At 46.3% G+C, this 26,741-nt stretch overlaps 1 protein-coding gene across 1 annotated transcript in view; it reads right to left on the reverse strand.

The window, feature by feature from the left end:
• Positions 1-521: 521 nt before the first annotated feature.
• Positions 522-26,741, reverse strand: part of SLC15A4 (solute carrier family 15 member 4) — a 28,623-nt gene continuing 2,403 nt past the window's right edge. The window contains exons 2-8 of the mRNA XM_041728520.1: positions 22,458-22,753; positions 18,392-18,560; positions 17,915-17,992; positions 17,297-17,465; positions 8,412-8,567; positions 7,171-7,329; positions 522-1,511 (exon numbers count right to left, since the gene is read on the reverse strand). Coding sequence (XP_041584454.1) covers positions 1,363-1,511; positions 7,171-7,329; positions 8,412-8,567; positions 17,297-17,465; positions 17,915-17,992; positions 18,392-18,560; positions 22,458-22,753 — 1,176 coding nt within the window. The 3' untranslated portion in view covers positions 522-1,362. The remainder of the gene's footprint in view (positions 1,512-7,170; positions 7,330-8,411; positions 8,568-17,296; positions 17,466-17,914; positions 17,993-18,391; positions 18,561-22,457; positions 22,754-26,741) is intronic.

Genomic DNA, 26,741 nt, shown 5'->3' on the forward strand with positions numbered 1-26,741 from the left:
TCCCCGCCACTTCCTTCAATGGGTTAACAGTATGGGTTAACAGTTTTCAGTATATCCTGAAGACATAAACTATATCTCTAGTGGACACTATTTCTGAGGGTGGTGCTTTTCACCCCAGACTCACACTGTCAGCCCCACTGACAACTGGTCATCTGTCTTTGCTCTGCCTGAACTCCACCAGTCAGAGGACTTCCTTATGGTTTTCCATACTTTCTATTACATACAAACAAATAACAGAGCAGGGGTTTTGTGTTCATTTTTTCCTCCAGGTATAAAACTGTATTTTAATACAGAGCAGGCTTAAGAATCACTACGTTGGAAAAATCAAAGAGCTGTGACAAGAGCAGGTATTAGAATTCTTGTCAATTTTTGATTCAAGAAACTGCACCTCCCACGTGGCAGTTTATGAACCCCTATAACGTCCAAAGCCAAAAAAGGGAAAACCAGGTACAAACCACGAAGAGAAGTAGTTAATGGGTCTCACATTTGAGGGACTTTTCATAATAAAGTTATACCAAAAATACAGCAACAGATAAAGAACAGTTTATTTGACAAAATTAGAACCCCCACATCCATGTAAGAGAACAATACAAAAGCCGGTGACTATCACACAGTTGAAATTCACAGGTAACGTTTAACACTGCCAACGGTCTTGAATGACACTAATTCTGTTCAAAGTAAGGTAACATTTCTCCATGACTGGTCTTCAAGCTCAAAGGCGTCCAAAAGGAAATGTCACAGGAGGACAGACTAAGCAAGGTTTAAAATACCCTGTAAGTTGCTTTGTAGCTTAGTTAGGACACCTGGTCTTAAATAGGTCCTGATGCAAGCTCTTAAGAAAAAAATTCAACGTCAAGAGTTGAAAAGGTAAGTCATTTCTGAAGCAGCAGATGACATACGCCCAGTACCAGCCTGCGCTGACAAGCCAGCAGTGGCAAGATTGGTGGCTTATGAGAGACCTTCACACAAAATCTCTGCAGCATCAGATTACATTTTTCTCTCTTAAAAAGCCCTCCTATTTCTCAAGATGTTTATTAATGAAAAAGGGGAAAAAAAAGTGAGATCATCCTGTCTGCAGGGAGGGAATGGTCACCCTCGTCTAACACGGGAAGACACCGACCAACACACTCGCAGTCTCCTCGAGCCCCTATCACCTTGCCACAGCTTCTGTCGAGGAGGAGCTTCGCATCTGCTCCAGGGGGCCCCGTGTGATGGGAGACCACAGAAAGGCACTTACCCAGCTCATCTGGGAGAACACGACAAACAGTCTAGGTGCCGCATGTGCACGGCCAGCAAGGTGGAGAAGCATCTCCTGCTTGGTGCATGGCCACCTACGGTCCACCAGACATGGCCTCGGGGGTATCAGGTCCTCCGGCTGGCAGGTACCCCATTTGCCCGTGACCGTTGCCGGTCGTACCTCACAGAAACAATCAGGAAAAGCAGGAGGGTGGCTCCCTGAATCGCAGCCAGGAGAAAGAAGTAGTAGTTCAGATGGCAGCCATTGATATTGCCTAAGAAGACACAAGAGAGAAACACATCAGATGCACTTAGGGACTTCTCAAGATTTTATCTATTATGTTTGGTTCCTATCAAGGTCAGGGTGATTTTTAACTGCAGTTATTAAAAAAGAAAGGAAATGAAAAAAATTGTATCTTTGTAATTCAAAACACACAAGCATTTTGTTTCTAAAACCACAGCAAAAGTCACTCTGAAGCCAGCTGTGTGTCTACCCCAGGCTCTGGACCGCAGTCTCTGGCATGAACCACACTCCCTGCTCCTCAAACATCTCCCCACTGGACGACAGAGGGATGAGGCCAAAGCCCCCGGCCATGGGAATGCAGTGACAAGGCCTATTTCTGACCACATCCTCCAGAGAATCCATGCAATGGGCTGAAGAGAATCTGAGGAGGTGAATGAGGTGAGCGTCCACTGGCCACAACTGAAACCATGTGGAGAAAGTCTTTTTTTCTTTTTTTTCCTTAAATTTTTCCAGCACAGAAAGTTTGGGGAAAGTGAAAAAACCACCCCACTGTGTTCCTGCCCCCACCCTAGAAGCAAACACTGGACGGGATGGTGTTTCGTCTTTTCCAGCAGCTCCCTCCCCTTTAGGACTGACAGCTGGCCTAGCATGGACAGCTGTTCCAAGGAGGCCATCCTCATGCCGATCCTGAAAGCCATGTTCTCCACGGCTCGGGTCTAGAATCTGGATCCTTATCAACACACTTCGATACAGCTTGGATGCCATGTCCAGTCAGGAGTTCTGGATGCCTTGTGCCATTCAGTAATTCAGGTATAGTGAGCACCCTCCGACACATGTGCCTTTCACAAGCTAGGGCGGGTAGCTGACATACACTCCACATACTACACGTAGATAGTGTGTTTTTAAAACTCTTCTCCCAAATGTTCAGGTTTTAGCATCCTCAAGGTGATACAGGGACACACTTCATCTCAGCAGCTAACCTACTGTATGACTGACTTTGGCCCAAGCACTAAGCATGGCCTTTCACACACATTGTTCCGTTTAGCTCCCAATACATCCCAACTAGGCTGAAGAGGTTAGAGTCACAGACCCTGAAGCTCAACCAACAAAGCTCAAAGCCAAGAGGCCTGCTGTATCTGGGCTGTTTCCCCATCTGTGAAACGGGGAAAACATAGCAGCTAGCAGACAGTGTCATCGTGAGGGCCAAATGTGCAGGTAACATACACAACACTGGACCCAGGACGCACTAAGACTGTACTGTCGCCTGCCTCTTACCATCCTCACTGTACATGTGGGTCCAGGACCGTCAGGTCTGTGAACTGGGAGGCTTTCTGATGGAGAACCGAGTTTTCAAGGCACCACTTACCACAACCACTCAATGTGGAGAAGTAAGAATGTATTGAAATACGATGTTCGTATTGAGGCATTCAGAGCCACTCACAGCACGTCACCCTGAGCTCCCTACAAAGCCTGACCCCCATCGCCATGGCCCACAAGTGTCCTACCATTTACACCATTTGTCACCAACTGAAAAGGCTGACACATTTCTTGACAGATGAGCAAAGAGATGTACTTGGTCAGCAGTGTCTCCAGAGAAAGCTGTTCTCTCACGTGTATCACACGCAGCTCTCTGATTCGCTTAATTTAAAAATCGAGGCTTCCATTTGTCTTGAAGGGCTTTGGAAAGCTGGGTTACTCTGGAACTTCCCTTCTGTGTCTGAACAAGTACTAATGGCCAATGTTTTATGGTGCTTGTATTTGTAAGCACAATTAAGGATCTATATAACACATATTTGTACAAGCGCTCAAGCAGGCTGCAGAAAACAGTGACTTCCCCACATGGATTGGTTTGGGAAGGGATCTGGTAATACTCAAATTTCTAGCAGACCATCTACAACAGATAGTTAAGAATGGTGACTGATTAAAAAAAAACAAAAACAAAAACGGTGACTGAGCCCCTACTGTGTGCTGGGCTCTGTCTCAGGTACTGGGAGGCCTGCACACCCCGTGGAGCCCAGGGTACACTGTCACCACTGCTGTGTTAGCTCCGTGCTACCAGAGGAGATTGCTGTCAGGATAACAATGACGTCATTCTACGCACTGATACTGAAACATGCATCTCCCCAAATTAAGGAGTCATTTAAAAGTTGTGAAGCTTGGGCACCCAGGTGGCCAGTTGGTTAAATGTCTGCCTTTGGCTCAGGTCATGATCCTGGGCTCCCCTGGGATTGAGCACCCCACTGGGCTCTCTGCACAGCGTGGGGGGGGGGGGGTCTGCTGCTCCCTCTTCCCCTCCTCACTACTCACTCTCTCTCAAATAAATACATTTCAGAACTTCTGAAGCTCACAGCTGGCATACCAAGAAAACTACACGCTGTTTTCCCTCTTTGGGTTGACCTGTGTGGGATTAGGAAGGGTGCTCAGAAGCCAGTTCACTACCTGTAAGCAGTCACCCTGTACTTCCTTGGGCTTCTTCGCAGACCTAAAGGTAGTAAACTCTGGGTGACAGATTCCTGGGCCCAGGAGCAACAATCTCACACAATGTCCCCAGACACACGTGCAAGAAGGTCCTTCACGGCTTTACTCATGACAGCCTCAAACTGGAAACATCACACCCAGCAAGAGCAGATCAGATCAGTGAACTGTGACTGACTCATCCACCAGCTACTCCTCAGAAGAAAGCAGTTATAGGGGATGATTCACAGATGTGTGGAATGGAGCTGGCCACAGCAGCACAAAATCAGCAGAGTCCACAGGGCCTGACATTGCAGAACATGGTGGTGAGTGGACAGGGTACACTGGGCCACAGGGAAGCCCCCTGAAATGTCCTGCATCCTGACCTGGATTAAATATGTTTCAAATTGTGCTTAAGACTGGTGTGCTTTGGGCAGCCTGGGTGGCTCAGCAGTTTAGCACCTCCTTCAGCCTAGGGCGTCGTGATCCTGGAGACCCGGAATCTAGTCCCACGTCAGGCTCCCTGCATGGAGCCTACTTCTCCTTCTGCCTGTGTCTCTGCCTCTCTCTCTAATAAATAAATAAAATCCTAAAAAAAAAAAAAAAAAAAAAAGACTGGTGTGCTTTAGGGGAGCCTGGGTGCTCAGTGGTTCAGTGTCTGACTCAGTTCTGGCTTAAGTAGTGACCGTAGGGTCATGGGATTTAGCCCTGCATTGGGGTGTGTGTGTGTGGGGGGGGTGTTCCCTGCTCAACATGGGATATGCTTGAGGATTTTCTCTCTCTAGAAAAAATAACAGATCTTTAAAAAAATCCTTAGGCACCTGGGTGGCTCAGTGGTTGAACGTCCGACTTTAGCCCAGGTTGTGATCCTGGGGTCCTGGGACTGAGTCCTGCATCAGGCTCTCCACAAGGAGCCTCCTTCTCCCTCTATGTCTCTATCTCTCTCTGCGTCTCATGAATAAATAAAATCTTAAAAAAAAAATCCTTAAAAAAAAGATAAAGATTGCTGTGCTTTAGTCTGAATTATCCTAGATCTAAATGATGATGTTCATGAAAACTTGGCCTCCTGAGAGAACAAGTACAGAAGGGAATGGTGTAAGAACAGGGGCTCTTCCACCACACCACATCCTGTAACTACACAGGATGCTCTAAATCTACCTGCTTCCTTCATCAGCAACCTGAACCCATATACAGAAAGGAAGCTGTGGAAGAGCAGAGCCAGGAAGAGCACAGTCCGCACAGAGACACACACAGAGCCCAGGATGACACCTGCCACTCCTTCTACTGAAGCAAGATTTTATTCTGGTGTGGGGGGTGGGGGCTTACCTGGTCCCATCCTCCCCCCAAATCCCCAGTGGGAGGGAGCTGAGAGGAGCTGCCTGACCCACCGGGCACTTCCCCCATCTGCATCCTCTTCTTGCCAAGTGGGCTGCGGGCATGGTTCACTGAACCTCTTCTCACTGGTGTGAAAATAAGGACAGGACAGGTCTCCTCGTGCCACGAGATGTGGTGTGGGGCTGGCTGTTCTAGGACACTGCTATGAAAATAACACTAACACACAGGATCCAGCTTAAACCCCATGTCTGTGCCATGCCTGACAAGTGGAGATGAACCTCACAATGGATGGGCTGGAAGCCACCTTGTCAGAAGTCAAGGGCCAATGACAGTAAAGTCAGAGATACTAAATCAGCAAAGAGGGGCTGAAATCACTCAAATTAATCTTTCAGAATACGCTGAAAAATAAGACAAAGAAACAGAAGAATCACAGAGTTCTGGTCTCTGTGGCAAAGCTTTCTCTGAAGGTTTGTCCTGTACGCAGAAAAACAGATCACAGGACACCAAGAATCCACGAAAATTCCCAGAAGCCACCATGCACCTGTTTCCTATTCCACAGCTGCTTATTGTCCAAGGGGCCCGGGAATAAACACCAAAGCCCCAGAGCCTCCTGCTCTCTTCAAAACAACCAGACCTGAGCCAGCCGTGAATATGCTCTGACAGCTGGAACGCAGTGTGGCCAAGGCCAAGGGCTTCGAGGGTGGCTTAGGTTTCTAGAAGTTACACTGGGACTCCATATCCTAAACTCACCCCTGAGGACAGGAATTTTTTTTTTTTTTTTAAAGATTTTATTTATTTATTCATGAGAGAGAGAGAGAGAGGCAGAGACACAGGCAGAGGGTGAAGCAGGCTCCCTGCAGGGAGGCCGATGTGGGACTCGATCCCGGAATCCAGGATCATGTCCTGAGCCGAAGGCAGATGCTCAACCACTGAGCCACTCAGGCATCCGTGAGGACAGGAATTTTAACTCAATCTGGGAGGGGCCTTTGGAATTCTGTATTTTCTTGGGGAAAGTCCCCAGGCTTTCATCAGAGTTACATGGGGATTTATTACCTAAAAGTAGAAACCTTCACCTCCTGCATCCAGTTAAAAGCTACCATAAATTGGGAAACAGCAAAACTCTCATCTTTTGTGAGTGATTTTGCTCAGCGCCCCATTAGGGCTATGTGCCACCTAACAGCATCAGCTATAAAATCCCCTCATGATGGTCACCAGTCATAGCTGTAATTAAAGTAAGGAAATTATCTGTCCATGTTATTAAAGGCAGAGAATTTGGGACGTCTGGGTGGCTCAGTGGTTGAGCGTCTGCCTTCGGCCCAGGGCATGATCCCGGAGTCCCTGTATCAAGTCCCACACTGGGCTCCCAGTATGGAGCCTGCTTCTCCCTCTGCCTGTGTCTCTGGCTCTCTCTCTCTCTCTCTCTCTGTGCATCTCTCATGAATAAATAAATGAGACCTTTAAAAAAAAATAAAAATAAAGCAGAGAATTTAAAGGTATTGTCAGAAAAAAAAAAAAAAACCCAAATACAAACCCAGGTAAATAAAAGGAACTTGGTGATACAGACTCTATTTGCCTCACAAAGATCGTGGCAGATATTAGGTGGAAAAGGCAGCCTACTAATGAAGGAGATTTCAAGTAAGTGGCAGCCCTGCAGACCCAGCACACTTGGCTGAGGCACTTCTGTCCCCACAACAGAATGAGGCTCATCTGTGTCCCAACAAACTCGTGAGGATGTGGGAGATCAGGTGGGGAGTAGTCTCAGGCAGCTCCAGGACCTACACATTAGCAGCTCCTGGGCGGCTGTGCTCTGCTAACACGACCTCAAACACTTGGGACACCCGCTGCAGCCCAAGCCCAGGTCCTGTCAGAGGCCATGTTCAAACACACAGTGCAGCCCTTACCAAAGTCTGTGTGGTTGCTCATCCACCCGATGGCTTTGATGGACACCAGCTCCAACAGTCCAGACCCCACGAAAGAGCCAACACCAGAGAAGAAGAAGAACAAGCCCATTATGGCGCTCTGCATGGATTTGGGGGCAGCTGAATAGGCGAATTCTAGACCTATAAAAAGAAGAGGATGGTTTCCGTGAGAGGAGGGCTGACCCCCTGCCTACATACGGTGGGGTTAGCAGGGGCCCCACTTGGGGACTTGGGAAAGCGAGGCAGCTCCCTTCCCTATTTGGAAGACTGTATTTAACACAAGGTCAAGAAATCAAGCGCCCCTTCTATTCACTGTGACAGTCTTTCAAGTCATGGAGCAAAACGTCAATTTGTTGCTCTCAAACTTAAGGGTTATTAACATCTGACTTGTTGGCTCTAGTATTTCTTCATCTGAGGGTTAAAGAAGCAACTAAGGAGACTGAAAACAATGTATACAGACTAAAATGGGGATTCTATGTAAGACTTCTACCTTAAAGGCAATAGGTTTTAAAATAATTTCAACATGGACATCTAAAAATTCTGATTTTTATAACAACTGCATGTAGAGATTTATAACGTACTCCGAATGAAGGACCAGTCTGATTTATTTCCTTTACAGATTCATGAGTCCATTCTGCTGAATCTGGTGAAGGTGAGGAGGAAGAACCACCACCTACATACCCCCGACAATAGATCGGCTCTGGTCATCGTGAATTTTCTCCCTCCCATCCAGCATCCGGGAACAGGTCTGCACACCATGAACTTGTCCACACCCCACAGAACCTTGCTCATAGGAGAGGCCTATGCGAACAGCTTTTAGGAATCAGGTCTGCCGCCTGCACAAAGCTGACCTCACACACTCAAGAGCTCTGGTGGCTCGGCTGCTGCAGTGTGACCAAAGGGCTGAGGTTAGGAAGTATCCAACCCGGGAGAAACCACCCACCACAGGCTCTTCCTCCTCCTTTCTCCTGTGGCATCTCCAAGGCAACAGACGATGTCATGGACATGTCTTTGGGAACCCTGTTTTTATATCTAGAAACGAGAACCTCAGCCAGGGTACCACTGAACAACTCACACCATGAACCACAACTGTTGCCATGAAACAAAAGGGGCAGCAGGGCATTTGTGTCTCCGTGCATTCTAACAGGGTGTGTACAAGACACCATGCTCCTGTTCATTTAGGCTCCTTCGAGCCCCAGAGCTGGGAAGGAGGGAAGCCTCACCTGCTATGCTGGCGAATATCTCACTGATGCCAATCAGCACATACTGTGGGACCTGCCACCATATTGGCAGGTCAGCAGCATAATACACCACTTTTCCGATGGTCTGATTGATGGTTTTCTCTTTAACAAGGTCCAGCCTTTTGCTCTCCAAAATTCCTAGAATTCATAAGCAGGTTAATAGAACACTGGTTCACTAACGTTTGCAATTAAACTACATGTTTGCTACATGTTTATTGACCATTCTGAAAAGTAGAAGGGATGAGGCCCAATGACACACCTGCTCCAAAACCACCCGACCTAAGGGACCTCTTGACTTCCTAATTACTCAAACACTGATCGTAACAGATTCTTTCAGGCGGGCGCTTTCCACTGCCTCAGGCAACAGATGCTCTACACACGTGGTTTAATCTTCAAATGTCTATATGGTGCACCTGTACTCTTCTGTTAAATAGTCCTACAGTAAGGACAGTGATAATGCACCCACTTCTGAGACGTTTTTCTCGCCATGGCAATGGATTTAGGCTGGTCCACTGACCTATTACCCTTATGACTACAACCCAGGCTACTACTGCTGATGCCAGTTCCCCTACTGGTGAACAGTGAACAGACTATCTAGCAGCCCTGTGAAACTACTGGTCATTTTTCAAGGTAAACAAAAAGACACAAGGACATGAGCAAGAGCAAAACCACTCCTTGTGAAACAAGTAATAAACCAATCAGAATGAAGTTTAAAAGCAAGAACTGTAGAACCAAGTTTTTAGGTTACAGAGGTCACCAGTTTTGTTTCTAAAGAACTCTGTGAATAGAATAATAAGCCCTAGTGCTTAATATATACGAAAACACTTAGTATTTAAAACCATGAGTATGAGGAAGGATAGCTGTCTGGGAGAGGACAATGGACTCCATCTATTAAAAATACGCATTTTTAAACCTGAGAATGAGAAAGGTCCAGGCTACCAGTAACAAGAGGAGGGGAAGACGAATTCTGGAATCTGTCCCCAAGCCTAAAGGTCATGTGAAATGTCCCAACAAGAAGTGTATCGAACTAGGGGTGGTAGAAAGGGAGGTGGGCGGGGGGTGGGGGTGACTGGGTGACAGGCACTGAGAGGGGCACTTGATGGGATGAGCACTGGGTGTTATTCTATAAGTTGGCAAAGTGAACACCAATAAAAAATAAATTTATAAAAAAAAATGACTCAGAAATGGAAAAAAAAAAAAGTGTGTATCAAGGGAGCACAGTAAGGACAGGCCCAGCTCCATCAGAAACACCTGCATCCCTTCCCTGGAGGCACATGGAGGGGCCCTAACCCCTGCACCCTGTCATACAGGGTGAAGCGTAGGAGCAGACCTAGAGCTGTCTGCCTGGCACTCCTAGCTGCTCTAGATGGGTTGTTTGAGGAGTGGCAGTGCCATGGCTATCTTTGCCACGATGCCGGTGGTGGCACCAAGTGCCTTAGCCACAAGTGACAGCTGTCCTGTGTCCACAGGACAAAGTATGACCAGCTTCCTCTGGGTTAGCCAAGGTTCCCCTCACTATAAGGTCACTGTACTGACCACCAGTGTGCAGCTGAAAGGTTGTGGAGCAATTCTAGTGTAGCTGGGTCTGTAGGGAGGGACCCTCTCAACCAGTCCTGAGGGATGAAAACAAGCTGGAGAAAAACACTCTCATCCATAGGGAAGGCAGGGAAGTTGAGAGGATTTGTGCATTTGTGTGTGGGGCAGAGGGGTTCCACTGGGGACAAGACATGCTCTGTGGTCCTACCCACAACACAGATGCTGTGCAGACGGGGGGAGAAGAGACAGAAATGAATGGTGCTGGCTGGGGGCACACAGAGGACAAGGCTGGAGCAGAACCTGTAGAAATAAATGAGAGCTGTCCTATGGAGGGCCAGGAAGGATAGGGAGGTGTGGCACACATGGCTGACCCTGCAGAAGGCAACAACAGAATGGGGCGCTGCCCGCAGGAGCTGCTAGGGGAGGAAGGGAAGCCAGCAAGCACCGACACTCCAGGTCCAGGGCATCCTGAGTAACAGCAGAACTGACAAGGAAGCATCAATATTAATGTGAAGGAAGGTGCCAGGACAGCCAACATGGCACCCTCTTTGTTGACCAACTGCACTCTGCAGAGATCAAAGCCAACCAAACTCATCAGTGTGGGCAGGATGGGGGCGTAATGCATACCAGCCCGGCTGGGATCAGGTGAGAGGAAGGACTGGCCAAGATACAGCTGGCAGTCACCAGCAAAGGAAGAGGTGATGCCACGTGACAAGAACAGGAAGGTAGATTCAAAAGAAACACACAGAAAAACACAAATTTGCTCCATTTCATTTCACAGACACGATGCCATTGGTGATCCACAGAAGCCAGAGATGCAAACAGCACCATGCTCCTGAAACATGAGTGCACTAAATCTGGCCTTGCTCCCAGACTCAGGATTCCAGGTGCACCACCTCCCCACCAAGGGGCCATCTTCCCATGGGAACACACCTAACCCCGGAGAAGACAGAAACATGTGATGAAGTGACGGACACACACCTCTCCAAGTCCTGGTTAGAACAAGTAGACAAACCCCACGAAGGCTTCATTTGGTGCAAGGGTTGCCATCTGGACATTCAAAGGCAAGCCCTGGCCTCCACTGATATGACACACAGCTCAGGACTCACTGAATGGAGACAGAAAGGTCAGTGCTCACGGGTTACTCTGGGAGACGCACACATCTGGGTGGGGCCCGTGCCTCCATTCACCTGACGATGCACAGACCACCACAAATTCCGGGACCGTGAGCACATCCACAGGATCCATGGGACCCCTGGGCCCCGCACAGGCACTGGGTTCAGAGCACTTGCCAGAACATGTCTGATGAATACAGCTGATGGCACTACAACAGAGGAACCATCATCCTAATCGGCTCCCTGAAAACATTTCCAGAAAGGAAGGCGTGAAGTCTGAATGCAAGGACTTACAAAGCCATCGTCTCCTCCAACACCACAATTAAACTAGGCTTCGTGAACAGATGGATAAACATCAGTCCTACAGAAGCAGTTCTCTGGAATTAGTCTTGGGTCATAAAGGAGGCAAACACCCAGGTTCAGTATTCTTAGAAAACAAAAATCACAGCAAATCAAAGCACATGAGACCTGACAAAGCAGCACTGACAGGCTAATTCATACCGTTCTGTGGTTTTCACCATTAAACAGGGAAGAAAAATCAAAAGTATATGAATACTCTAACCAATGAGAGAGAAAATCACAAAACAAACCCAAGGTAAAGAGAGAAATCATATTTTAATTTTTCTCTATTACTAGAAAACATAAAGTCAAATAGATAAATGCAAAAGATACGTCTATGAAAAAAATCATAAAACACAGTTTTGACAAGCCTAATATAAGAAAAAAAAGAGCACATAAATACATGAAACTAGAAATGAGGAAGGAAACACAACAGAGTTATTTATTCATGAGACACACAGAGAGAGAGAGAGACAGAGACGGAGACGGAGGGAGAGAGGGAGAGAGAGAAAGGGGGAGAGCGAGAGGAAGAGAGAGAGAGAGAGAGAGAGAAAGAAAAGGGCAGAGACACAGGCAGAGGGAGAAGCAGGGAGTCTGACATGGGACTTGATCCCGGGACTCTAGGATCATGCCCTGGGCCGAAGGGAGGCGATAAATCGAGGAGCCACCCAGGGATACCCTACTTGGGACTTTCTTTGAAGAACACTTAAGTGATTTAAGAGAAAACACAATCTGCACAAAATTGAGAAAAAGATGAAAACATCACCCCATTTCTCCTGAGAGTAACAGGCTCACCTGGGAGCAGACAGATAATTCTCCCCCTGCTGAAATATTCCCCTGCTCAGAGAAATCAGAATCTACTAATACCTTTTTTTTTTTTTTAGATTTATTTATTCATGAGAGACACAGAGACACAGGCAGAGGGAGAAGCAGGCTCCACACAGGAGCCCAATGCAGGACTCGATCCCGAGACTCCAGGATCATGTCCTAGGCCGAAGGCAGGCGCTAAACCACTGAGCCACCCAGGCATCCCTACTAATTCCTTTTATGAAGCTATATGACCCTGACACCAAATCACAGACTGATGTCAACTATGGATGGAGGCACATAGCAGAGACTGCACACAATCAAAGTCAGCCCTCCAGGGATCCCTGGGTGGCGCAGAGGTTTGGCGCCTGCCTTTGGCCCAGGGCGCGATTCTGGAGACCCGGGATCGAATCCCACATCAGGCTCCCGGTGCATGGAGCCTGCTTCTCCCTCCGCCTGTGTCTCTGCCTCTCTCTCTCTCTCTGTGACTATCATAAATAAATAAAAATTAAAAAAAAAAAAATCAAAGTCAGCCCTCTGGACAAACAGGTTTGTTTTAGAAACGCAGAAATGAGTATCAGGAATCTAATGTAAATTAAAAAAAACATGAACACCGGGTGTGTGTGTGTGGCGGGGGGGGGGGGGGGGCATAGAATCCTATTAGAAACCAAAATATGTTACCAGAGAAAAACTCAACATTTCTGCCAAAAATACTCAGTAGACTTGAAATAAAGTTTAGAAATTTAGCATCGCCATGAATATGTATCTCAAACCCAAGTTCAAAGCTTCCCAGTGAGCTGCCCTGGAGATGCCCCCGTTAAAGCCCAGGTGGGAGCAAGTTCTCCATCACCAGCAGCTCTACCAGCACAAAAGAAAGTCTCGCCAACACCACCTAACAGAAAGGGAGGGAGAGTCACCAATGAAGGCAAGAAAATAAACTATGTTATTTGAAGAAAATAAGTGACCATTTGAAAAGAATTCATCTGAACTCAGAATTTTAAAAAATCGCGTATGTGAGCAAGCAAAAATACAAAAGTAGTTAGGAATAAACCTAACATAAAATGCACAGGACCTAAAAGAAATGCATAAAACTGCAGGATACCATAAATTAAAGAAAACATGAAAACATTGTAAAGAGTATTCCTCAGATGAAAGTTCTGATTACATATCAACACGAACAAGAAAGGCTCGGCACAGGGGCCTGGAGGGCTCATTTGGTGAAGGGTCTGCCTTCAGCTCAGGTCATAATCTCAGGGTCCTGGGTTTGAGTCCTACACCAGGCTCCCTCCTCAGCCAGTAGTCTGCCTCTCCCCTCTGCCCCTACCCTCTGCTCATACTCTCACTCACTCAAATGAATAAATTAAAAAAAAAAAAAATCTTTAAAAAAAAGAAAAAGCAAACCTTGCTACAAAATGCCCCAGGGCATAAGTGTACACAGAATCTGATGACTGATATTGTGGGAGGGGAGCATCATCATAAAATACACATCAAAACGAAGATACACTGTATTTAAATCCTTCAGGTAAGAGATTCACAGAAAACGTAATGAGAAGGGAGCTGACAGGGCAGAGCTCATGGCCTGAGCACTTTCAAGTGGAGGAACCCACTGAGAGGACAGCGGGCTGAGAATACATGTGGATGCGGGGGTGGTGCACAGACTGGACGCAGCTACCTGCATACTATGAAGGGACTGGTCTAAAAACTGATGGTACATTTAACAAGAGAATATGATGCAGTCGTTAAAAAACACAAACGTGTAAATGACAAAAACGGTACAGATGCAACATACAAAAACAATTAAGTTTACACTGTGAATAGTTGGTTTCATTTCTTTTTAAAAACAAATGAATGTAGCTGTCCAGAAACTGTCTCAGGAAGATGTCACGCAGTCGTCCTGGACAGTGGGATAATGGCACACAGGGGTCTCCCCTGCTCTTCTGGGTGTTTGTAATGACCATGGACTGACTATGTGATAGTATGTCTGAAAACCCTGCTGCAGACCAGTGGTTCTTAACTAAGCAAGGTATGACCCAGGGAGAGGCTCTCAGTGGACTCTGCCCCGTTTCTGATGCTCTCTGGCCCTGAAGCCTGGGCACGGACTCCCACGTACAGCCCTGTGTGACGGGATACGCAGGATACCACCAGTGGGAGGGGGAGCAGGCAGGCGGACGGGAGGGCACTGCCAGCCTGGGATGATGGTGGAGTCACTACCTCTCTGAAGATCCTTCTGTCAGATTAATAAAAGCCTTAAGAGGATGCCACGGTTACACTTGTAGATATCTGAAGAGTAAATCAATCTCCCTGTAGTAAGGACTATAGTCACAAACCCAAGCACCCAAAAGCAATCCCCAAGAGAAGAGGACTACAGAAGAACGTCTGATATGGGAAGGATATTTGTGATACATTAGGGCTCGTTTTCAAAGTGCACACAAAGGAAATATAAACTATCTACCACATAACATGTATGTAATTTTCCCCAGGCATCTGAAAAATGGTAATTATTGGTTTCTTCAGGTGGTGGAATTACAAGTGCTTAAATGTGTGTGTGCGTGCACATGCAATGGCTCCTCTGTATCTCTGGTTTTTTTCCCTCCTTCTCTGTAGCATGCACAGCTTTTATTATACTCTTAGGGTTTTTCTGACACTTATTTTTTTTTCTCAATCAGGCTCATATCAGCTTGCACAACAGGATTTCGTTTTTGCAACAACACGGAGAGTATGTGTACACACACACACACAAACAAGATCAGAGAGGTTCACAACACCCCAGTGGGTGTTTCCTTAGAGCACCTCTAAGGAAATTACAGTTAGTTTTTATTTTCTTCTCTATGCTCCCAAGACCACCTTTCCTCCAGCAAGCATCTATTGCTCCAATAATTCAGGAGGATACACACAGTTCTTTAAAGGGAAAAGGAAATCTAACCAATGAACATACTTCCTTTTTCCTTATAAACACTTGAAAAAACCCCCAGGGCCTGCCTGATTCTCATCTGAGAGACCAGAAAGAACCATTACCAGCAGCCATGGTTCTACATGGAAGATACTGATTGGTTATGGGGGAGGGTAATAAGTTCAAAGGCAAAACAGTTCCCTTTCTATTAAAATTTTGGTTTGCTAGGATGGTTGCAAGTCTCTACTCAAAACTTATTAATGTTCCAACTAAATAATACCCACTAGAGCTGGAAGTACAATTGTGCGAAGCTCTGGCTACTGTTACATTACATTTAATAAACTATGCTTAAGTCAAGTACCACATACTTACTACCTTGGAACCAGTGACTTTGAGGCTCTTTCCTACTATTTAAGAACACAAGCGGGGTGCCTGGGTGGCTCAGCGGTTGAGCATCTGCCTTGGGCCCGGGGCATGATCCTGGAGTTGTGGGATCGACTCCTACTTCCTGCATGAGGCCTGCTTCTCCCTCAGCCTATGTCTCTGCCTCTCTCTCTGTATCTCTCATGAATGACTATATAAAGTCTTAAAATAAATAAATAAATAAGAACACAAGCATCGTGGGTGTCTTTCATTTCTAAGAAAACAATTCTACCTCAGAAGCCTGAGGGCCACATGACTGTATAGCTCCCCCTACCTGGGGTGCGGTGGGCAGGCAGAGCACAGACCATCCTGCCCATGCTGGGAGTGAAGTGCCATGTGCCACTGACCCTGGGGAAAGGTGGATGCCATGCCCACCGTGTGCTGTCAGTGGTCAGCCACCACATGCTGCCTCCTACACAAACACATGCAGAACACCTGCTGTGGTTCTCAGGGAGGCCGCCAGAAGCCACCTAGCCCATAACCAAACCAAAACACAAGATGGTATTAAAGGAGCCCTAAGCCAGAATCTCCTAGGAAATGCCTGTAAACCTCGAACACCTCCCTTCCCAAGGGGAGGGACAAGGGGAGCTGTGGGGCCAAGCTGAACCCATGGTGGGTGCTCAGAGGAGGTAGGACAGACAGCATCCCTGGGCAGCTCTGTTAGCCCAGACGGCCCTGAGGACCTCTGACCCTGCTTCACGAGACCCCAGCTCCAGCACCAGCATGGTCTGTTTGGTTGTTATTTGCTCCTGCTTACTCCTCACGTGCCACTGGGCTGGAGAAGTGGAATCACGGATGGAGCACACAGTATAAACATCATGCACACACGACCTCGCTGTAATTATCTGTTTGATCAAGAGAAAACCTAATTGTCTTCTAAAATGTCTCAGTCCCTGGAATATAGATTTCTTAAGCCTGGGGACTCATTTCTTTAAACCTATGAAGTACTCTATCAATATGTTCACTCCGAGGATAGTGCATGGAGGCTGCTGGGAAGCACTACTAGAGAATATTAAATTCTGTCTCAGCAATGCTTAATGTTCAATTTCTCATAACCCTGGGTGATACATAGTTGGTTCCAGAGTATCAGCTTTTCTGTTCTTATTATGTAACTGAGCTGTCTCACAGTTCAATGATTTTCAAATATTAATGAAGGAAGAACTCCAGAGTGAGTTAACCAAGCCAGCGGTATCTCGGCTCTATCAGCAGAAGGTATTCCAACTCTCAGCTCAGAATGTTAAGAATCACAGAAACACAAAGGGCCCCCAAGGGAAACTCCCCTCATCAGGGTTTTGGCGCTTCAGGCTAGGGGTTGGGGGCGGGTCACGAGCCTAGTTTGATAAAACCCTTCTCCTGACGGAAAGCACAGGCAATTGTTGAGGGGCACCAAAGCCTGCTTCTGTACCCAACAGGAAGAGTGCAGAGATGAACCCAGGTCTTGAGAATGATAGAAAAACTCACCCAGTCAGCAATCTCCATCAGAAGAGAGAACAAACCTCCTCTGATGCAAATCAAGTCACTTTGCAGAGCACTTTCCTGGTTTCAGCTCAAGAAGAGAAAGAGCAGAGCTCTAAGGAGAAAATCTTTCCCTTCACAAACAGAAACTAGAAAGTGAACACCACCTGTTCCCCAACAACTCCTATCTGTTCTCTTTCGGGGTGTGCACACGCGGCATGACCGGGCTGGTCACAGTACTGAGTCATCCACTGCTAATGCCAGTTTCAAGCCCCAGAAACGAGACAGAAATGCCTCCCCACCTGCAGCGAAGGCAGAACACATCACAAAGAACATTCCAACAGCGATCCTTTTTAGGGATGACGGGAGTAAGCCGTGTCTTCTCAGAATGGGATCAACCAGTTTATCCTTCAAGGGAATTAACAGGAGGATGAGAACCGCGTCAAACATGGTCAGCCAGGCCGCGGGGAACTGGAATCGAAACACACGAGATAAGGTTAGTTTTCTGAAAGAGTAAGTTGTCATTTATCTCATAACTCATAACGTATAACTGGGAAAATCTTATTCTAGAAGAGTCCATTATTAGCGTATAACCTCCTAGGGAAAAAGCCTCACTTTCAAGATGTTGGAATTGAAAAAGATTTTCATCTCTAAGTGCATTTGCATTTGTTCTTCTGTGCTTTTAGGGAGAAAAAAAATCAGATAGGAAATTAGTGTTTGGTTGACATTGGTCAACAATCTAATAAACAACATGGACAATAGAAGAATAGTCCCTAAAAGAAGCAGAAGTTCCATTCCAACGAGAATACTGCTGGTTCGTGCAACCGCTGATATCTGTGAAGGACCTAACCTGGCTGAAGGAACCTGCCTGTTACATAAGCTCTGCATGACAATTTTCAGATCGTTTCAGTTATTCTCACCGTATGAGGAGTGGCTGTAATACTGGATATTGCTGGAATCTTCAAATGAAGACTCTGCAGAACATACGTTGTCTGCATCTGGGTGTAAAAAGTGGTATTGTTACAAAAGGGAACACTCCAGCATGCTGCCCACCCCCAGACCGCTCCGTGAGGACATGCACATGGCTGGGGTCTGAAAACAGATCAATTATTTAGTCATCATACAAGTCATCTGGAGATCAACTTTCGAAAAGAAATAACAGAGGAATTAAACTCAAAGTCGGGGCCTGGAAAAACAGAAATGCACCCATTCTTAGCTTCTCTCATGGGAAGGTTCTCAAAATGCCCAACTCAGCAGAAGTGAGTTCCACGACTGGAAACAGGACTGCAAGATCCCAGAGACTCTCGGAAAGGACACCACAGCACCCTTGCACTCTAGTGGTGGCCAAAGCGAGCGTGGGGACAGAAAGTAATTTTCCCCCGACTATCACCACTCACTTGAAAGTACACTGTCCAGTATGGTATCAAAGCCAAGAAAACAGGGATGATCTTCACAAGGGCCTTCACGTCCTCCACTGTGTCTTCTGAAAACGGCCCTCCACGAGACCTCTTACATGAATCAAACAGACTGTGTTTAGAAGAGTGCTGAAGGACTCCAAGGCCTTCACTTTGGGAGATAAAATGAAGGAGTTAGTTTTCTTCCACCCCTGGAAATCAAGTACTTGGCAACAATTTAAGTTCGGAGGCAGGAAGCCAGCTTACTATACCCATCTGCTTTAACGCCATCCTATTCCTGACTGACCGCACACACTGAATACAGCAACCTAGGCTAGCCGGGAACACAGCACTGTGGACACAGCTGGCAGAGGGTCCCATCTGGAAGCACACCCATGCCTCCTGCCTCTGGACGAGGGTATAGACACAGCACGACTGTTTGGAACATGACTGCACTCTTCCCCAGCTCCGCTCACTCAGGCTGAGAAAGACCTACCATCTCACCTGAAGCTGCCCACTACTTCAGCTACATCGCTGGATTAGTGTTTGAGGAAAAAAAAAAAAAAAAAGGGCTGGATTGTTTGGATTTTGAATCCAAACAATTCAAATGTGAAAACTTCACAACCATAATACCGATGCTGTTAATAGAGGCATTTATTTAAATGCAGCCACAGATAGGACCATAAGGAAAGGTTCTGCTCTGGCAGGGAGAGCTGTGATCATGATGGTAACATGCCAATGTCACTGGCAGCAGGTGGCACTCAGTGCTTGCTCATTACCCTGGACCGTGCCCCTGTGAGGCATCAAGACCAGCTTATGGGCCCCAGGGCAGAGAACTGGGGCTGGAATTTGAGCCAGGCAGCCCAGGGCACACTACCTGCTCCTCTGTTCCCTGGCCACAAGCATCACCCCCATGCTCAGGTGTGTTGGTTGTGTTGAACCTTGTGGTCCTGGCTCATGCATTAGCAGCTGCACCTGCTCACTTATGCTAGGACAGTTTCATTAATTATAAAATGAACAGGTCCCAGTGGGTAGCTCCAAAACACTCTATTGGACATGTTCTTAGGGACAAAACAAAACAAAAATTGTTTTATTTGCCAACTATTCTCTAAAACTAGAAAAACTAGGACATAATTAATTACCATTAAGAATTCTTCCAATTCTGGGATGCAGCTATACATGGCAGTTGTCTGCTTTTTAGTTTATAAACGCCTATCCAAAGTAACTAAGTTACTACTATTTTAAATCATTTTTGTCTTATAACATTGACATTTTTTCATCTGAATATTGAGTGGGGGGGGGGGAGATAACCAAAAAACTGAAACCACAACTTAATATTTTAGCCAAATTTTGCATAGGACAACTAAATTCAATTCAACAAATATTTATCGAGCACATACTCATTATGCCCAGGTCTGTTATGCCTGGGTGCTAGAGATACACAAATAAATTTTAAAAAGATACTACTCCACTACTCGCATCATATGTAGCTTATCTAGTAAGGAAAATATCAGGAAAACCACACTCAAAGAGAAACTCTAAACTCCAAAAATACTATTCATACTGTCATTTGAAAGTATTCACAGCTTCTCCATTTTTGCGGGGGGGGGGGGGGGGGGCAAAAAAGAAGAATATGTGAAGTCCTTACAGAACTATTACAGAGCCAATCAGTGACTTACTACATCATACTACATGTGTTTCTCTAAAAACATGTCAAAGTCAAGTAACCAATCCATTTTTACACATAGAATCACTCAGACATGTTACTGGTTACATTACTTACTTTGTATCATTAAAATATTCTGGGAAGTACTAAGTCCACATGCACTTCAGGCTCTCCCTACCTCATACACATGGCTAGTGCATTATTATGAATACACAAGGGTCCAACATGGAGCCACAGACACAAATGACACGGAACAGATAGGACCAAATGGTGACCTAGCTCCACCGGGCCACTGCCCCCCTAGAACTGTCTGCAGAGGCTCTATGTGCACAGAGGCACTCTCCCGGGAAGGGGGGGGCTACTAATTTTCAGATTCTCAACTCAAAGAAGTATCCATCTCAAAAAAGGTTTAGAACTATTCCCAGATGAACTGAACAGATACACATGGATGTCTCACGTAAAATGACTGTTAAAACTAACCTTCGAGACACTGATCCACCTATACCAGCAAGAAACCAGAACTGGGCCACATGAAGGAAACAATGACCGATGTTGCACCTCTACAGAGCCGACTTTCTGCAAGAATATCCTAACCAAGTAGTTCATATCAATGGGGCTCTCATCACAGACCAGGCATTCCTGAGAACTGCACACACTTCAGTTTCTCAGGCCTCATGACAACCGTGTGAGATGAACCCCACATCCACTGTACAAAAAGAGAATGCAGGCTTGGCAAGATCATTAACCTGTCCAAGATCAGAGCTCAGAGTCTGTGTACCAGGAGAGCATAATGTGAGAATTCTCTGGACCACTGACCTCTCTGCAAGATCATCCTTTTTATCTTAACTGTGCCAGTCGTCAAAAACAAATCTAAAGGGAAATCAGATTCTGAAGTAGAAGTGCAGATCTTTCTCGTCATGACATCTGCGCGCTTAAAACCCAAAAATGTCCATGAAGCAGGACTGTCCTCTTGCAGAAATGTCTACCAGGTACCACCCAGACAGACACACAAACTTTAAAGGCTGTTCCTTCAAAAGGATGCATTTTGCTCATGAGTAATCAATCTACAGAACAAACATCTGGGCCATGAAACCCTACTTCTGCCTAGCTGAAGCAAGGCTCTGGCAAAGCAGCAGAAAGGCAGCACTATTTTAATGCTCAAAAATTTGTTGGTGTGGTGCCACCATTGTGGTTCTGAATGAGGAGTCTGAGTGCCACACTGACCCACAAGGATGCCAGGACTGGCTGGGAGATTGGCGGGAGCTCCGTGCAGGGACAGCTGAGGAACCAGAGTAGCCTGGAGCCAAGGGGCACAGCCACAAGAGCTATTCTGGTACAGCTTCAAACCTACTGCATGGAAGCAGGTATCAGACATTCACAGGACTCCAAGGGCATACATAAGATACATGCGGACCAGCCACAAAGGGGCAGAACTTTCCTGCAGCCAGGGCCCCCCGAGCAATGAGCGTGCTGCCCTGACAGCAGCTAAATGGTTAGCCTCTGGCTCAGGGACTGACCACCCCTCAGGAATGCCTACTTTGATCAAAATATTACTTGAGGAGAGTCAACTACAAAGGTTCCCAGGAACTTCTCTAGGGTGATGGAAATATTCTATATCCTGAGCGCTTGGTGGTTGCACAATCACATAAGGCTGTCATAATTCCAGAACAGTAAAGTTGAGAAGCCTGCACTGCACTGCACGTGGATTATGCTTCAATAACAAACACCAAAACTGCTGAAGTCTCTTCTCAGGCTAAATTCTGGACTTTCCTCTATTAATATGCAGCTGGGGTGACCTACCACCTGTCCCTATTTGTCTGGGACTTCCCAAGGATGTGGGGCTTTCGGTGCTGAAACAAGGAAGTCCCACACAAAGGGGATGATGTAGTTCCCCTGCCTGCATCTCAAAACTCTGCTCTTATGTCCTTCTGTCACAGAGTGGCTGCAGTGACCACGGGATGACAGGCCCAATCTAACCCACTCAGTGGCCCACTCAGAGTAGGAACAGGTTAGTATTTAAGGAATACAGAGAGGTACCTACAAAGCAAACAACTGCTTGATTTTTCATTCAAATGAATTTCAAAGCTTTTTAAAATACAAAGAGAAATGTACACCGTATGTGTAGTGTCTCTCCCATGCTCTGCCAATTTCTTTATAGAAGCAACAGATCCATCCAAATCAGCAGTAAGAGGAAATTCAACGTGGAAGTTAGACACCAAAAGTCTGCCTCTATGAGGAGAACAGACACCTTACAGCACCTTCTCAAACTGATGTGGGACATTGAAACCCACTGGCCCAGTTCCCTGCACACAGTAAGCCTGCGTCAGACACACACGAGTACTTTATTGACAGCAATGGGGAAGTCGTGTTAGGTGAAGCCTATGATCATAACCTGGTACTTACCCACTCTGACTGTGTTCTCCGATTCGCTTCTGGGGACGACACGAATATGCCAGTATCTTGAACATATAAGTGAAGGCACTGCCATCGGGAGGCTTGGTGATAAAGACGCTCTGGCCGCAGAGGAAGACCAGGAAAGCCACGCCAATGCAGACAGCTGGGATGAGGTAGCCAGTCACAAAGCCCACGTTCTGCTGAATGTAGGCAATGCCTCCCAGTGAAATGATTGCTCCCAGATTAATGCTCCAATAAAACCAATTAAAAAACCTTCTTGTGGCTTCTGGACCTCGGTCTTTAACCTAAAACAACAGGGAGGAAACAGATTTTAAAACATGGTGATCTCAAGGATGGAAAGCCTGTATAATGTGGGCACCTGGATGGCTCAGTTGGTGAAGCGTCTGCCTTTGGCTCAGGTCATGATCTCAGAGGCCTGGGGTCAAGTCCTATGTTGGGCTCCCTGCTCAGCAGGGAGTCTGCTTCTCCCTGTCCCTCTGTGTGCCTGCATGCACTTGCTCACATGCATGCGTGCTCTCTCATTTTCTCTCTTGCTGTCTCAAATAAATAGATAAATCTTAAAAAAAAAAAAAAAAAAGGAAAGAAAAACAAAAGCCTGTATAATGAAGTGACTAAATGACTAAGGTCACTGGAACACAATCGACTGGTGTTTACAGATACATTCAGTGTCCCTGACAAAGGAGCACCCTGTAACTTCCAATCACTATACTTTCTGGATTAGTGTTTTTCTCAATTATGCTTAAATCCAAGAAATCCAAGAGAGTTTCTCAAAGTAACATCTAGGGACCGCCTTCTCTGGAAACACCGGAATGCTCCCTAAAAGTGCTGATTCACAAGCCTCTCTGGCCAGAGCTAATGAGTCATCATCTCTGGGATTCGGACCCAGGGATTGGCCTTTTAAACATTTTCCAGGCAACTTCTGCTCACAGGTAAGTTTTAGAACCACTGCTATAGAGCTCCACGCACAAAGGAGATTCCAGACTGAAACTAACCCTATATACTCTTTCAGACCAGGAAGGCTATGGAGGGAATCAGAAGACATTCTGGTAAGGACAGAGATTCCTGGAGGCTTCAACAATCCCTCACCTCCTGAACTTTGACAGAAGTAGGGGGTAACACTGTTCACAGGACTACTGCCACGGGCCCCACGGTGCTGGTGGCACTCCACGTGGGGACAGGCGCCCCACACACCTTCCCTTCTTGCCATGACATCCACATCTACACAGATGCCACCTCTACACTAGCTGGTGATCTCATACAATTTCTAAACCAGCTTACTACCTAAAGGCTGACACTAGATTGCATACAAAGGCTGTCCTAGGAACCTCTGTTGTCTCCTCCTTACAAGTTACAAAAAGGAAGATTTCTATTTCAGTCACAGATGTGACGTGTTCCATGAAGCAGTCCCCACCTGCAGAGCACAAAGAAGGTTACCCATGGGGGCCCAAAGAACCAAGGGCCAGACATAAAAAAGCACCTTGTTAGCAGTCACATAACTTGATACAATACTGTAAGCTCTATTTTTTGAGATCAAAATACAGGTATAAAACAGTCAAAATTGTGTGCTCCTTAAAAGAAAAAAAATATAATCCAAAAGGATTAAATGTGGCTGTGTTGACAAGAGACATGCTTAAGATAACGACATGGTAACCAGCACCCCAAACTGAAAATCTGAGTTTTAAATAAACCACAGGTTTCAGGAGGAGCTTTGACTCTAGCCTATGTCAGATCTGGGTAGAGGTCCTAGACCAAATGCTGGCATGACGAATGAGTGATTCATTCTGGGAATTTCTCTTATTTCTAAGACAGCTCTTCATCGGGACACGATGCATATGAATGGTACTAAACTGGACACAAACATTCACTCTATCCCAGAGGCAGATCAGAAGAAAGAAACATCATAAGCAGAGAAGCGGTTACAGGGAAAATATAACTAAAGATATAAAACCCAGTAATGGGGCGGGGGGGGGGGGCGGGCGGTGCTCAGCAAGTCTTAAAGGGAAGAGAGCCGGTAAACAGACCATCTAAAATTATACAGACAACATACGTATTGGCTGAAGTACATCAGGCCCTTCCCATCGCCTGTGTCAGGCGCACATGGTCCTGTGTGAACTTGGCAGTCCCTGTTTTGAACGTCCAAGTGTAATTCTCCAACGTTACTTAAGAAAATGAAGCCTCTTACTAAGGCCTCAAATAACCACAAACCCGTGATTTTTTTTTTTTTCCCACAAATGGGAAGCTGGCTCCTATAAACTGCAAATCACATGCTTCTGCGCCCTGAGCTGGCAAGCCCACTGCCAGTCACATTACATCATCATCCGATCATCTGCGCAGGGACCTCCTGCCCTTCCTGGGCGAAGGTAAACAAGCCTCTCATGTGACCAGTCACCAGATGCAGCTGCCGTTAGTTCAGAAAAGCACAGCTAAACAGGATGGTGTACAGTAAGTCAGACAAGTTGGCTGGTTTGGAAAAATTCCTTAAAATGCACAAAACTGCCACTTTTTTCCCCACTATAAAAAAAAGTTGTATGATTTGCTTTCTGCATCTGTAAAGTAAGCTTTTCTTCTTTCAGTTCACTATTTGAAAGGACAGTGTGACCTTTGAAACAGGTAATGCACCGGGGAGGATGCAGGGGCTGGCACGATTTGCATCAGCCTGGATCACCTTGGACTCCTTAGTGGCCTACCTGCTGTCCCAGGTCAGCAGAGGCCTCCCAAAGCTGCACAGCCTGCGCCCGCTCATCTCTCGCTCAGAATGTTCCCTAAACGTCCTATGTTGGAGATAAAGGGGGAGTGACAGAGAAGCCTAAGAAGTACCTCAGAAACACAGTGGCTTCTGGAAAACAAGGGGAGCCAAGAGATGAGGAGCTAAGTTCCTCTGAGGACCAGCCCAGACCCAGGTCTTGGAGCCAACCCCCTGCCCCCACACACATACAGACAGCCCCTGGCATGGAGCAGGCACCCTGGCTGAAGGGTACCCACATTTTTCCCTCTAAATGCTTTTCACTGATACAGTCCACACACAAGAGTCAACCATTTTGAAACGCACAGCTCCCAGGTTTTCAGCCGACCCATACTTGGGCGACCACAAGCACTATCCAATTCCACATTTCATCACACCACTTCCCATTCCTTGTCCACTGCTCCCCACTACCACTCCTCTTCCAGTCTTTATGGATTTGCCCATTCTGGGCACTTCTGTACAAGAGGAAGGAAAGAATGTGTGGTCCTTCATGTCTGGATCTTCCCCCTGGCATGGTGTTTCCAATGTTCATCCCCACTGTAGCACGTACCAGCGCTCAGGGTGGAGGGATGGCCCCTGTACCATCTACTCTATCTATGCATCATGCAAGGACATCTCCACTTTTTACTTACATGCTTTAATCTCATGCAAAAGTTGAAGGAACAGTAAAGCATACACTTTTATATACACTTCACTTAGCTCCTTGGTTCTCTTTTTCTCTAGATTCAAGGACGTTATACTTGAGAAACAAAGGCAATGTGTGTGTCCTGATTGGATTCCCGGTGCTTTTCATTTATAAATGAAATACTCTTGAGGCTTAATGATTTAAAAATAAATTGCAGCATAACATTTCGGCCCATATGAATCTAAAAATAAAGCCACTCTTCCACAAACCATTATCACACCCAAGAAATTGAACATCAATGCCATTTTATCTAATGTGTGGTCTATCATCAAATTACCCCAATTGTCCCTCAAAATGGCTTAAAAAAAAAAAAAAAAAACAGGGATCCAATCAGGACACACACATTGCCTTTGTTTCTCAAGTCTAACATCCTTGAATCTAGAGTGGCCCTATTTCTTTCAGGATAGTGTCATATTTGAAGAGATTAGCCCAGTTAACTCATAGAAGAGAGCATTTTTTTTTTTAACGTTGACCCGTTCTTACACATCCTGTCACGCATTCTCGATAACCTCTATAAGACCACTCCTTCCTTTATGAAATGTTAATTGCTCATCCATCATGGACTGGAGACAACTGACTTCATGCTGGCCTGCCCAGGTCCAAACACAGCTCCTATTGCCCTGCTGTGGTTCTGGGCCGGTCAAACGTCCTCAGCCTGTGTTAAGATGGACACACGCAGTCTGTAGAGTGTCCTGAGGCTACGAGAAGGCAAAGTAACAAGTACAGTGAGGACACGACAAACATTCACATGGCATGTGGGCCGTGTCTTTCAAGGGGCTTCACTGAGCTGCCAATGCTGTGCCTTCACTGACGACACCCAAGACGGAAGCCATGAGCCTGGGCT

This window comes from Vulpes lagopus, chromosome 14, assembly GCF_018345385.1.
Source record: "Vulpes lagopus strain Blue_001 chromosome 14, ASM1834538v1, whole genome shotgun sequence".
In the NCBI taxonomy this organism is placed as follows: Eukaryota; Metazoa; Chordata; class Mammalia; order Carnivora; family Canidae; genus Vulpes; species Vulpes lagopus.